The 13,985-nt window shown below is 50.2% G+C and overlaps 1 protein-coding gene across 2 annotated transcripts in view; it reads left to right on the forward strand.

Moving 5' to 3' along the window:
* The window catches only part of CLSTN2 (calsyntenin 2), a 563,982-nt gene extending 551,120 nt beyond the window's left edge, over positions 1-12,862 (forward strand). For both annotated transcript variants that reach the window (XM_044754268.2, XM_014852007.3), the window contains one exon: positions 1,778-12,862. In XM_044754268.2, the coding sequence (XP_044610203.1) occupies positions 1,778-1,981 (204 nt within the window). In that variant the 3' untranslated portion in view covers positions 1,982-12,862. The remainder of the gene's footprint in view (positions 1-1,777) is intronic.
* The last annotated feature ends 1,123 nt before the right edge of the window (positions 12,863-13,985 follow it).

Consider the following 13,985-nt stretch of genomic DNA (forward strand, 5'->3'; position numbering starts at 1 on the left):
CCCACCAGCTGCATTCATGGACTAAAAACGTGTGGCTTGCTCTCCCCCTGCAAACAGAAGCAGACATTTCTTAAGGCAAGCAGCCATGTGGTGTCTATCCCTTGCCTCCCCCGCAGTATTTAGCTCAGAGCTGACTAACACTTAGGGACTCAGTATTGAATTTTTGATTAACTAACGGTGTAAATTAGATAGCTTCGCTCCATCTGCCTGCAGAGCTCACTTAAAGGCTCAGAATAGGTTAAACCAAAAAATACGCCAGGAATATACCTGCCGTTTCTAGAGCCCCCATTGTGCCAGAACTGCATGGGGCGCTCTACATAAACCACCTCATTTAATCTTCCCAGCAACCTGTGAAGTAGGAGGCATCATCCTCATTTGTCAAGGGGGGAACCAACTCAGAGAGGAAAGTCAAGTGCTCAGACTCACGTCGCTGGTAATGGCAGCACCAGCATTCAAACTCCAGGTTGCTGACTCTGAAGCTCCTATCTTTCCAGTTCACCAGCAGCCCCCAGAATCCACGCATGAGTGTCTGAGGTCCCTGTTCTGGACATAGGAATATCAAGGGGGGCGCTTACCTCCTGCCCTTTGTTCTGCCCTGGGCACTGCTAGAGGTGGAGGCAGTGGAGGGAGAGCGGGGGAGAATCAGGAGGAGTCACTGAGGAATGAAAAGCTTACCCCAGCCTGGCCCCCAGTCTGCCCCTCAGCTGGCCTCACGCTCCAGTTTCAGAGCCAGCGTGCCGATGCGGCTCAGCTTCTCCCAGCACGTGCTGTGGGTGTAGTACTGAGCGCACCGGGCTGGCGCTTCCAGCATTTCTTTCCTTGAAGAGCTGAGCCTTGGGGGTGGGAAACAAGACCATTATTCCCGGAGCAGCTGAATAGCGGGCAAGAGTGTGCCCACCAGGGGCTGACCTGGCGATGCCAGCGGTCAGTGAAGCACACGCAGGGGGAGCCTTCGGGGCTGGAGCATTCAGGGGTGACTTCCTGGAGGAGGTTAGCCTGAGGGAGGCCTGGAAGAATGGGTAGGATCTGTGGGGGTTGGGGGTGCAGCAAAGGTAAAGAGAAGATGCTTCAGAGAGGGGATGAGGCAAGCAAGCGCGCACATCTTTTATGGCTGCTTCATCAACTCGAATCATATATCCGGAAACAAGAGTTGGCTGGAATCACCAAAAAGCTGCGGGGAGGGAAATGGGACTGGAAAAGAGAGGGGTCGAGTTTGAGGACACAAGTCAGAAGGTGAGGGGCAGGCATGGAACGTGAGCATCATGAGTGCTGTCCTTCCCAAAGGAATACTTTCCAAGGGCAGCACACCTGAGTCTCGGCTTAGAAGACCCTCTGCTCCCAGAGACGTCACATTGCCACCTGGAAAAGGGGCGTAAGCTTGAATGCCACTCTCCTACTGAGAGGCAAACCTTTAAGACTTGGAAAGCTCCATACAGAAAGGCTCCGGAAATGCCAGGAAACAAACCTTGGCCTGAAAGGCTCGCTGAATGATGGCTGGGATTGGCTTATGGGTCCAGTGTTTAAAACACACAATAATTTACCTCGAGTCCATGTCTTGGAGTTCACTGCTATTTCTTGTCTTTGTCCCGAGCCCTCTGAGTTGCCTTTTATCAGAGGACCCTTCCAGAAAGCCTGTCTCTAGGCCCAAGGGTTTAGCATTAAGGGAGAGGAATTCCAGGGGGCCCCAAGTGTTTCCTTAGTGGAGGGAGAAACATAAGCTCCAGAGTGGCCTCTGTTCCGCCCCGATGAGCATTTCCCTTCTCCCCCTGACATGCAGAAACATGAAGAACCAGGGCGAGGGGAAGATGAGACGGAGGACGAGGAGGAGGAGGAGGAAGTGGAGGAAGACCTAAGCTCCAGCAGCAGCGACTCCGACGACAGCGACGAGGAGGAGGAGGAAGGGCTGGGCAGGGGCAGACGTGGGCAGAGCGGAGCCAGGCAAGCCCAGCTGGAGTGGGACGACTCCACCCTCCACTACTAGTGCCCGGCTGTCTGCGCCCACCCACCGGTCCCTTTTGTAAGCCCCACCCCGATGTATGCCCGAGTCTATCACACGTCGCCTCTGATTTCTATGACAGGTCTGGGCAGGCCTTCCCCAGCGTCCTGGAATCCGCCCTGTAAGCCTTGGGCACTCCCTGTGTCCCAGCCCTGGGGTGGTTTCAAGAAGCCCCGTGTCATCATCAGTGGGGACTTCAGGGTGGACTTTGTCCTGTAGCCCCCACTTCACCAGCCCTGGGCTCACCCAGCACCCTGTCTGCCAAGCTGCAGAGTCCTGCCTTGGCTCTTCTCTGCAAGGGAGAAGGTCAGCCTTCGTGTCGCTTCCCTCCCCTGGGCCCCATGTTCCCAGTGCCCTGGATTCCAGCTCACTGTGCGTGCGCCTGACTCGGTCGTCTCTCTCTACACAGACCGGCAGGTTCTCCTTACCTGACTTCAGGTGGCTTCCTAAGGTGGGGCAGTCAGACTTCACACACCCGAGGTCTTAGTCCTTAATGCTTTAGAGGAAAGTCCTTGTTGAGGCAGAATTATTTACAAAAGGTTGACACGCACATACGCACGTGCGAGCGTGTGCACATGCTCTCCCTGGTCTGAAGAGCCTTTCCCTTTGTCCTTTCTGAGGCCACATAAGCTTAAATGAAAAGTCTGAAAGCAAGAATAGGTCCTTGGCCACAGCAGGGCCTGGTCCCCAACCAAAGCTGTCTGAGAAGCTGCCTGCCTGGCAGCCACAGAGCCCCGCATGGCCGTCCTGCTGGGCACTGCCCCAGGTGACAGCTGTGACAAGCCTGCATCCAGGGATCAGAAGGAGCGCTGATGAGATGACACGGCTGGGCTTCATGGTGGCCACAGATCTGGGAGACGGGGCTGGCTGGGCCCACCTAGGCCAGAAGGGGGCCCGAGGTTGACAAGACTCTCAGCACCTAGTCTTATGGTCCCTTGTCCCCTATTTCACACTGTTTTGCCTCTTGAAAAAAACACATTCTTCTTGGATATATTAGAACAAGTGTGAACTGCGCCGCATCTAAAATGAAAGTTTGGAGATTTAACTGCTAGGAATTAGAGATAGATTTGCAATCATAACAGCTTCTTCTTTCTTCTTCTCATAAAAGGAGCAATGCTTTGGGTGGAGGGCAAATATATCCAAAAAGCTCATTTCTTTCTTTCTTCTTTTTTTAATAAGGAAATCTTTTCTATCTCCATCCTAACATGGACACCTCGTGAAGAGAATTGTTGCTATAGTAACTGGTCTGTGATCTTTTGTGGCAAGAGAATAGCAGGAAGAATTAGGGCCGGGCCACGTAGGCCTTCCATGAGGCCTGGGGACGTCTTTCCTCCTAATGTCTCGGGCTTTGTCCTCAGTATGTATGCTCTGTCCCCCTCCTCCCACCCTCCCATTCTACGCCCTGCATCATCGAAACAGAGAAAGAGTAAGAAAGGGGACGGCTGTCAGTGTCCTCTAGTCTGACCTCCACCCAGTAAGGATCCATAACAGGCCTTTGCAAGCTTCTGATTCGAGAAAACTACATTACGCAGCTTTTTCCATCACCAAAAGTGTCTTTGAGCCTCACAATAATTCTGATGTAGTTGGGACATCTGTTGTCAGACACGTTTTCATGAGGAGCAAACCAAGGTTCAGAGTTTCAGTGTCTTGCTCAGAGTTATTCAGAGATTTAGATAAGAAGCTGGACCCACCACCCTGATTCTACTTCTGTTCATGCTTATGCAGCTAACAGGCCTTGTGAGGACCTACTATGTGCTAGGCATTCTATCAGCAGCTGTAGGAAGGGGATATAGCTGAATGATAAGCTCCTCCCCTCAGAGGACTGGACAGTTGCAGAGGAGAAACATACAGGCATAGAAATTATGTGAGAGACAGACGCAGAGGGAAGAGAAAAGTCACAGAAAGAAGAGGGACACGCTGGCAAACTCAACAGTGCTCTTATTTTTCCATTCTTAGGAAAAAACATTGACAGAAGTTTGGGGTTTTATATTCGTTGAATGGAAATAGATACGTCTGCGAATTCTCCCAACCAAATAGCTCTTTTCTTTCAGGTTCTGTCTGCACATCTACAAGGAGAAAGTCTGCAGGATCGGTTAGTCCTCACAATCCCCTTAGTTAAATAGAAAGAGATTCTTCAGTCGGGCATTTAGGAGCTAACAGAATTCTCCCAATATCACGGCGGTAAAATGAATACTTTTATTCGTTTAAAACCAGTTCTTTTTGAATTGGATTTTGACTTAAAATATTAAAGTCTGGTGTTTATGGGAGCACTTTGCCCTGCTCAGTCTTTCAGTTTGGTTGGAGCAGGGAAGGTGTTTCTCAGGCCCTCCAGCTGTCTCCGATGGCTCTGTCACTTATTCATGGTTGAGTAAGCTGTTTGGGGCGTGTGAAATCTTTATATACTTTTAGTTTTTTGTGTGGGGAGGGAGAAGGTGAAAGTGACACTTGGCTAGGGCAGCAGAGTTGAATCATTTCCAACTGGACTCTTGTCGAGAAACAATGGGGACACTGAGTCAGAGCACTTTCCATCAACTCCTGCTGTGAGGTCACGCTCTGCCTGCCAGTTCTGAAGACGAGGCGCTTGAAAGGATGCTGCTGGGTCAGTGGGCATCACCATGTTCCCAATGCCCAACTCGTCACCATGGGTGAGAACAAGAAAGGGTGGTTGTAGAAAAGTAGCAGAAGCTTCCGGGCATGTCCAGGTGAGTGGTGAGCAATGTAACCTGCCCTCCGCCAGAGATTCTGACCACAAGTGGAAAATGTCGTTAATCAGCCCAGCGTCTTGCAGGCTCCATATGCTGGCCTCCAGGAACCAAACCTCCCAGGTGACCCACACCCTCTGGGGCCTCTCGTCCAGACATCCACAGCAGCAGATGCAGGCTTGCACCCAGGAGGAACAGCTGAGTGGTTTGGCCACAGGCCAGACAGTTGCTTATCTTGCCAAGTGGTTGACCAGATTCTGCTCTCTCGAGCTGGGAAACGGAGAGGCTGGCAGCTCTCAAGTGACTCTGGTTACAGGGCAGAGGAGAAGAGGAGGTTGAGATGGAAAAGGCCAGGACAGACTGAGTTGCCCAATGGAGTAAGGCAATCAGTGAGTTGGTCACCTGTCTTAAATAATACTAAAATATATATTCTAGTAGGTTTAATCAAATGCTATAAATCTGACCAAGGACCGAATTCATCTAGATACCAAAAATGAAATGTCAGTGGGATCTCATTTCACTACCACTTTCTTGAATGGCTGACTCATCCTATCAAACAGAGTTTAGACCACCCATCCCTGCATGTTGCAAGGGCTGTACCTTGTGGATGTGACCCCTCCAGGGAGGGGGCTCCTGGTGGGAAGCAGTACCCTCCATGCCCATACAGAGAGCAGAGGTCCACAGACTCTCTGTAACAAGCCAGATAGTAAATACTTGAGGCTTTGTAGGCCTCTGTTGCCAGTATTCAACCCTGGCATTGTATCGTGAAACCTGCCGCAGACAATACGCAAATGAATGGATGGATACGGCTATGTTCCAACACACTTTATTTATGAACCCTAAAAATGTAGGCAATTTGAATTCATCTTATTTTTACATGTCATGAAATTCTATTACTCTTTTGATTTTTATTTGCAACCATTTAAAAATGGAAAAACCTTTCCGAGCCCACCGGCCATATAAAAACTAGCAACTGGCCCGCGTTGGTCCATGGGCCGTAGTTTGCACAGCCCACCATAAGTGCACGGAAAGTACCCCTCCACTTGCCAAGGGAGAGCAAACTGCTGTCTCAGACCCTCCCTTCAACTATCCGGTGGTCTTTACCTCCAAAATGGACAACCAACAACTACACAGTCCTTAGTGAAGCTGTTTTAAAAAGCCCATGTTCCAGGGGCCAAATGAAAACAAAAACACTTATCACTTCCCGAATTGACTCAAAGGCAGGGAAGCATTCCTCAAGAGCTGCAAGCCCTGTGTCCAGGGACTGACCGAGTGCTGAATGCTGACCCCATTTGAGCTGAGAGCTAGCTCCCAGGCCCGGCGCCTTCTCCGCATGGTTCAGACTGCAGTGATTTCTGAGCAGCCATGCTCATTATCTCAACCGATTTCCATCTCAGCCGCGCTCATGCCACTGCTCTAAAAATGATCCTAAAGACTTGTGACTGTTTGAATCAACAGCAACATAATCAGTAGAAAGCCCGCCCCAGCACACTTCGAAATTAGCAGTCTTCTTGGCTCTGTGATTCAAAATGAGCAAGAAGAAGAAAAAGAGGACTTTTTCTTAACCATCCCCTCATTTAAATGAACCAAATCGCTTTTACAAAAAAGTGAGGGAATGGCCTGATTCTTTGAAAGAATTTCCCAGTGGAAAGTAGATGATTTTCAGGTAAGATAACTCTCAGACCTGTGGGGGACCCTCAGGCCCCGTGCAATGTGCTGTCCAGAGTATGGATGGTACAGGATTCTCCATCCGCATCAGACCTTTATCGAGGCTGACAAGCCAAAGCCCTTGGCACAATTTAATTTTCATGTACCCAGTTTCCGTTGTCCAGCTGTAGGCGAAGGAAATGCGCAATGAGAGTTTTGAAGTCTACTCCAGCCCCTTCATTTCCCGTCTGTATTTGCTTTACTTTGTAAATTCATTCTAAACCTGCTTTATAGATCTTGCTCTGGTTTTCCCTCTGGCACCAACTGGAAGTGGGTGTTGGCTTTATAAGGGCTGTGGATTAGAAGCCAAACCTGACTCTATCCCAGGGAGACAAGAAGAGACGGAAGAAGTTACCTCCACCAGCACCCCGGAAAGCACTCCGACATCCCCGTCGCCATTGTGAACAGATGGGATTCTGTGTTGGCAGCTTTGTTCAAGATAATTCAGCAAATCGTCGCTGAGCGCCCATGGCGCACCAGGCCCTGTGCCAGGCACAGGGGAAGGAGGATGGAGGTGGCATGGCCCTGCCCACGAGGGTCTCCTGGCTCCTGAGCTGTTGGGATGTTCTCTTTGCAGTGTTGGAGGCAATCTGAGAGCAGCCAGGACTCTTGTGGACAGAAGTGTGGAGTGGGGAGAGTTGGGTAACCTGCTCTGGCAGTTATCCACCCTGAGTTGGACGGCAGGTGTAACTCTGGGAGCCCTGGCACACGTTGCTGAGACCAGCTGAGGAGCCCCCAGGGAACCAGGCAATGCTTCCCTGAATGTTTCTACTTCTCACCAGCCTGACTCAGTTCACCTATGGATGAAAGCTGGTCACCCTGCCCATCCGGCGGATATAACAGGGCTGACGGCTGAGACTCAGTGAAACAAGACCAAAGGAAGTTTTAAGTATGAACAGCAGGCAAGCAGACCTCAGAAGTAACCCAGGTAGAGGGGCTGGTGTGAGCCAAGGCCCCAAGGCATGAAAAGCCTGATGTGAGGGAGCACCTCTGAGGCCTGAAGTCAGAGCTGAAGAGGGAACAAGGGCCCGACTCTAGAGGACCTGCCAAGGCTTCACACAACACTGTGGAGCAGAGATTCTCAAGGTGCGTCTCTGAACCAGAGTCTGAGCATCACCTGGGAATGAGGGAGAAATGCAGATTCTCAGGCCCCACCCAGGTCTACTGAATCAGAAACTCTGGGCTGGGGCCCAGCCATCTGTGTTTTCAGGAGCTCTCTGATTCTGATGCACACTAAGGTTTGAGAACCACTGATGGAGAGGGTGAGGAGAATGACTTTCACTGGCATTGGGAGGAGATGACTATTAACGAGATGATTAATTACTGTGTAGTGATGCAGAGGGGACCCAAGCAGATGGCCCCACCTACCCTCCAGGCCCCTCCAGGCTCCACTCCCTACTCCCTGAAACAGTGGTTTCAGGGAACCCCACTTAGTCGCAATTCCACTCCTCCCCTCACACATGAGCTACTTCCTGCTGGCCTGGCCCCTTTCGTCCTGGAGAGAGACACGGCCCAGGAGAGGCTGTAGTGAGGCCTCCCATCTCTAGGGATGCTGCCTTCCAGGTTCCTGTAAACTGAGCAGCTTCCTCCAGGGCCATATTTGAGGGGGAAACAATTAAACCATGGCAATGACCCTGCATCACCAGAACTGTTCTGCACACAGCGCCTCTACTGGCGGAGCCGTCCAGGGCCCGGCAGAGAGTGGAGCTGGGTCACGGCCAGGTCACTGCAGACCACTCCATTTGTAATGGGACTGGGGCATGCAGCATCACAATCCGACACTAAATTGGACGGGAAATGAATGGCTTTTCTTGGAAGGGCAGTAACTCATTCTGGATGTTACTAAAAGTGAAAAACTAAAACCAAAACAAACCTGCAGCCTCTCTACAGACTGAATCTGTCTTGGTCCTCGAATTTCTAAGACCTGCAGAGGTCCCAGTCTCCACCAATGCCCTTTTCCCCCCTACCAGATGCCTGAGGTCCACCAACTATTGATTTAGTTTTTTGATTTATGGCTTAAACTCTGTGACGGTCCACAAACCTTTGGGAGGAGCTAGTTGGCGCTCTCTCGGTTATTTACATCTAACTGTGGTGCAGTATCTGTCCACATATAAGGATTTCTGAGACTGGGAGTCAGAGGGCCCAGGCACTGGGCGTTGGGGTGGAAGGATGGAGGAGGAATGGGCTGGGAAGGACCCAGCCTCGGAGAGCTAGCACTGCTGTGTAGTTCCTGAGAATCCCAATTCTCCAGCTCAGAGACACATTCCTGGTCCTCTCAGCAGTCTCCTCACTGAGTACCCCCTAATGCCCTAGTGGACATTTCATTCCTCCCGCCCAGCTTGGAAAGGTTTTCTGATGAAATACCCAAGCATCTCCTGAAGCCACAGAGACCACATGGAGAATAACTCCTCTCTAATGGATTAGAATATGCTAACAAGAACAAAGAGGGCTTGCGGGGTGTTTGTGGTGAGCGAGCATGGGGAAACCAGATGGCCCTGAGCGCAGAAGACAAAGGGTCTCTTCCTGTCACTTAGATCCAGAAGAGGTTGTCTGTACAGCCTGGCCTCTCTTTTGAATTCCCTGACGAAATGTTGCTCTCCCAAGACGTTAAGGCAATTTTGTGTGTTTCCCAGAGGTTGGTCCCTTATTACAAAGCCTCCTGTAGGACAAAAGGACATGGAACAGGATGGCAGGAAGTGTGTGGAGAGGCCTTTGGTGGTTCTGGAAGCAGGGATGGATTCTGTTCTCGTTGACAGACTTGGACCTCTGTCTGGTCAAGCCAGATAGGAAGACATTATGGACTGAGGGTCAGGAGCGCAGATGCAGCCACACAGGTGGAGTGAGTGAGTCGTGAGGGGTTTCATTGGGAAGGCTGGGCAGAGATGAGACACACAGTATGTCAGTGGGCAGGTCACACCAGCCATTTACACTCGTCAGAAACAGTCGAGAGACCTGAGTCCCAACACCAGCTAGTTCCTCCCATTCTGAGCAGCAGAGAGGGGCTGGTGCCTCTGGACCACGGAGGTGACACATCTCCAGAGTCAGGGTCCCACTCCAAGAGAACTTTCAGTCGAATGAAATGGAACCCAGTCCTCACTGCCCAGGCGCCTGATGGGGCACCAGCCCAGGACCCTGAAAGACAGAGTTGCGTGGGGCCAGGATGGCTCCTCGACTCTTGCCTTCTCTGCTGTCACAGGTGCCCTCCTCAAAGCAGGAAGAGGAACTTATCTCTCCTGGCACCCTGGTGTCCAGCGTAGCCCCTGGCCCACAGCATGTGCTCAATAAACGGTGAATTCAGTGGAATACCAGAGACCACTTGACCTCAGTGAACGGACTGGGTTTGAAAAATTAAGATGCTCCAGTGGAGAAAGATTCCTCCATTTTTCTTTTAGTGTTTAAGCCAGGGTCCTTCATAAAGTCAGATCGAGGAGGCGTGGAAGTGCAGTGGAGGGAGGATGACATTCCTGCTTCCCAAATGGAGAGAGAACGGGAATGGGGCTGTTTGGAGAGTGATCCCTTCCCAGCTATAACAGTAAAAGGAGCCCCTAAGCAGAGAACAGGGGCAGGTGGGCCTTGACAAGCCCACTTGCTGCACCCTGTAGGTCGTGGCAGCGTCCCAGCTGAGGAGAGAAAGCCCTCGTCTATTAATGACCCAGCCCTGTGCTGCGCTCCAGTCCCTTTTATCAGACTCACTGCAGAGGAGATTCATCAAGATGAAGCTCAGTTCCCAACAGACTAATGAAAAGAGAGCAACAAACGTGAGAAGAGCCCAAATGCAGACAGTGTGTATTAATCACAGGCAATAGAAACATGTCAGCTTTAATGTCGGTCTGCTTTTATCTTGAAATGAAAATGCATCTCTGCTGCCCAGACCCTTTATTCTTCGCAATTCAGAACAGAAGTGGGACACACACACAAATATTGAGGGTTCTTTTCCCAGCAGAAAGAGCTATCAGAGAAATGAGCCCACAGGTTGTGTCTATTTGCAGAAGCAAAGAATTCACCACAAGTCTCAGCTACAGACTCCAGCCACTGTGTGGAAAAGGGAGGGGGAGGGATGGGGAGGCAGCTGCCCTTGGCAAGGGTTCATTAGGGCATCTGGGACGAGGGGCTCTGCTTGTGCCTGTGGGTCACAAACATTAATGTCACGTGCACCATCCACTCCTGGAGACGAAAGTACATCCATCGTGGTCAACATGGAGCACCCACCCCCGGGCTCCCTTATTTGGCTGCAAAGGAACTGCTGATGAGCAGGATTCAAGAGAGGTCATGTTCATCTTCACTAGTAAACTTCAAGTGATGGAGACGGCAACAGCTTTTTGCAGGTCAGGAAGTTAGCCTTGATACCCACGACTCATCACTCAAAAAAGCAGGAGAAGAGAGATTGAGGGGAACAGGTGAGGCTGGGTGGGAGCGACAGCAGCAGGAACCCCTCACCCAGGAGGCCAGGGCTCTGCTATGTCTTGAAAGCTGTACCCAAGTTTCAGCAAACTATGGGTAAGTCTGGCCGGGTGACCGCAGAGGCAGTCAGGGCTATTGCTTCCAAAGTCAGAGCTGATTGAAGGTGATTTCAGTTCTTAATTGAACTAGTCGTGACGGATCACTCCACTTGATGCCTCCAGCCTGACCACAGTAGCTTCTAAAAATGGCTGTTGCTGCCCTGAGCTGGACAGGCTGGGAAGGAGATTGAAGAAAACTAGTTGGTGAGTTCAGAACAGAAATTGCATGTAGAAGTTGGTTGTTTTCAAAGAAATCTGTAGGTATTAGAGTTTGATGTGTTACATTATTGGAATGGACATTATCATGTCGATAAGGTAAGATTCAGAATGACTTGGTGGGGCATTAGTTTAGAAAATTAGTTAACATATTGAATATAAATTATCAGAGACAAGTAGGCTAAGGACAGCTAAATATATGTGTCATATGCATATACACATCTATAATACAGAAGTAAGTAAGATATAGAATGAAGATGTTGATGGTCCCAACACATTTTAAATTCTTGAGAAGCATTGGTTTGAATGTTACACTTTTTCTTGTTGTTGTTGTTTACTTTGAGCTCTCAAAGCTCTGGAAACAGTGCCTGGCACATAGTAGGAGTTTGGTAAGCATTTGGAAATTGAAGGTCCAGCTTGTCACTACGCAGTAGACACTTACCACTATCACTAGACCCCAAATTAAAGGAGCCACAGAGAAGCAGGTCTGCCACACACCCCCCGGGTCATCAATGCCTGGCTGAGGAGAAGCCTCGGGGAACTCACAGATTCAGAGCAACGTTCAGGCAGCTGCAGGCACTGGGTCTTGCTGTCTGGTAGCAAGCAGTGGTGGGATGTTTGACATAGTAGGTCTGAACCCCTTGGACCAGATCTGCATATCACTCAACAAGCTATTTCTCTGGGGAGTGGGTTGGGGCTCCCTTCCTATTGCCTCTGTCATTTCCTAAACACTTGGTGGAGTGCTGTTGAATTTTGCCAACTTCAGGCACGATTCTGGAACTAAAAGTAAAGGTTCTGGGGGCTCAGCCAGTCTAAAAGGTCTAGTGATTTCTTCTCCCAGCCCTTCCCTTCTGCCATATCTGAGATGCCACCACCACTTAGGAGCCTTAGATGGCCATTTATGCCCAGCCGCCCAGCCACAGTGTGTATGGGAAAGGTCTGAGATGGAGGTGAGCCTTCTCTCCTCGGAGCCTCTGAGGTGTTGACACAGTAGAGAGAGGAACGACCAGCAGCGTCATTTTACAGAATCACCTTCAATCGCTGTTCCTGTCTGGGTGGTTAAGGCCAGTCTAGCCAGAGCGTCTCCCACGGTGACCAGCTGCACCTCCGGGGGTGGCAGTGTGTACCTGACACACTTCTGAGCTCTTCCAGCTGCCTCAAAGAGTGAATCCTTTTATTCTAGAAAATGCATTTATTTGCTAAATATGCTATTGTGTGTGTATGAGCGCGATACAATGCAAACTTCGGACTATCTCGTTAGAAAGACTGTATGCATTTATAGATCATCGAACCTAATTTCAGGAGAGCACATTGTCATCTTGCTCAGTGAATGAAGTTGCCGGGTCGCAGATCAGAGAAAATGCCCTTCCCCGCCCCCACGCCCTCTCTGAGCACCCCTCCCCTGCCTCACTGAGCTGTCTTGTACTCCAGGCTCACAGAGAGAGGGGCGCTGAGAACCTGTCTGTACATAACGATGTAGGAAGAAACAAGAACCGTCACGGGGTCTGTTGGGCTTCTTCCTAAGACTGTGATCTTACCCATGTTTGAATCACAAACTTTAAATTTCTAACAATTAAGATTCTTGCAGTTTCCGAGTAATTTGTTAAATGCCTATTCAACACAGACAGATATTTATTTTCAGCCTTGGCTTGTAAATGCCTACAAACTGATTCATGTTGGTGGTCATTATGACACTTTCTGTGAATTGGTGAATAAATATGATTTTAGAATTTCACAGTAAAGATGACCTCTGAGAGTTTTCATTCTTCAGACTAGTTGATGAGGTGGGACACCGACAATCGCTCTGGCTGGGTCAACATTCTCTGGGGCTCTGTTCTAAATCCACGCTTGGGGAAGATAGGGGTGTGGGATGTGAGGGATGGTGACATGGCAAATTGATGCCTATCAGGCCTCCGTCAGGGCACCCTGTCATACCCAGAGCTGACCTCGGCTGCACGTTGCTGGAGACCAGTACAAAGACAATCCTCATGTATATGTTGAACATCTACAAAGGGCTGGAGCTCTTTGTGCATAATCTTAATTGATCCCTGGAGTAGGTAGTTCTTACTACGGAAGATGAGACCCAGAGGAGGCAGGGGCGTTGCGGAGGGCCGGTGGGCCCGGGCACAGCTCTGTCTCTCTCAGCCTGTTCCTTCCTGCTCCTCCAAGCTGACCTTCCCTTACCCAGGTGCCACCCAGGGCCACCATGCCCTCGGAGTCCACTGAAGATGGCTCCCCTCCCCACCCAAAGCCGGTGGAGATCCAGAGCACTTCCCCAGGATTCTGTGAGTTGCAGTTACAGCTGCCTCTCCCTCCTGTTTCATATTGGCCCAGCCCAGGGGTTAAGCCTTACCCTTTCCTTCCAGAGGGAAGGAGGGAAAATTCACGCAAAGTTTTCTTGGAAGTGTTGGGGTCATGGAGAGGAGTCACATTGCACACGACACAGCAAACATCGCATATCACAATAGGCATCACCACGTTGTAAACTCCTTCTGGCTACCCTCCCCAAGCCATGTGCCATCTGCCAGCCATCTCCAACCTGCCCTCTCCTGCCCCTGCTCGCAGCTATCCCTACCCTTCTCAGAAGTAAAAATCGACTTCTTTTCTTTTTCTCTTTGAAGAGAAGCTTCGTCACCTTTTCTTCATACTCTGGTCTCCTGCCACAAACCCTGCCCATCCTTGTAGCTCAAGCAGTTTATCACCATCTTCCCGCAAATACAGATTGTTAACACCCTAAGAGGAGTTCTTCTGTCTGGTGGTAAGACAGCCTGTTGATCATGTTGAACTATATTTTTTCTATTACATCTCAGAGAGTCCACAGGGAGGCTAAGAAGGCTTTGTCTAATTGGGGGTGCTTGCATCTTC

Source organism: Equus asinus, chromosome 21 (assembly GCF_041296235.1).
Source record: "Equus asinus isolate D_3611 breed Donkey chromosome 21, EquAss-T2T_v2, whole genome shotgun sequence".
Taxonomy (NCBI): domain Eukaryota; kingdom Metazoa; phylum Chordata; class Mammalia; order Perissodactyla; family Equidae; genus Equus; species Equus asinus.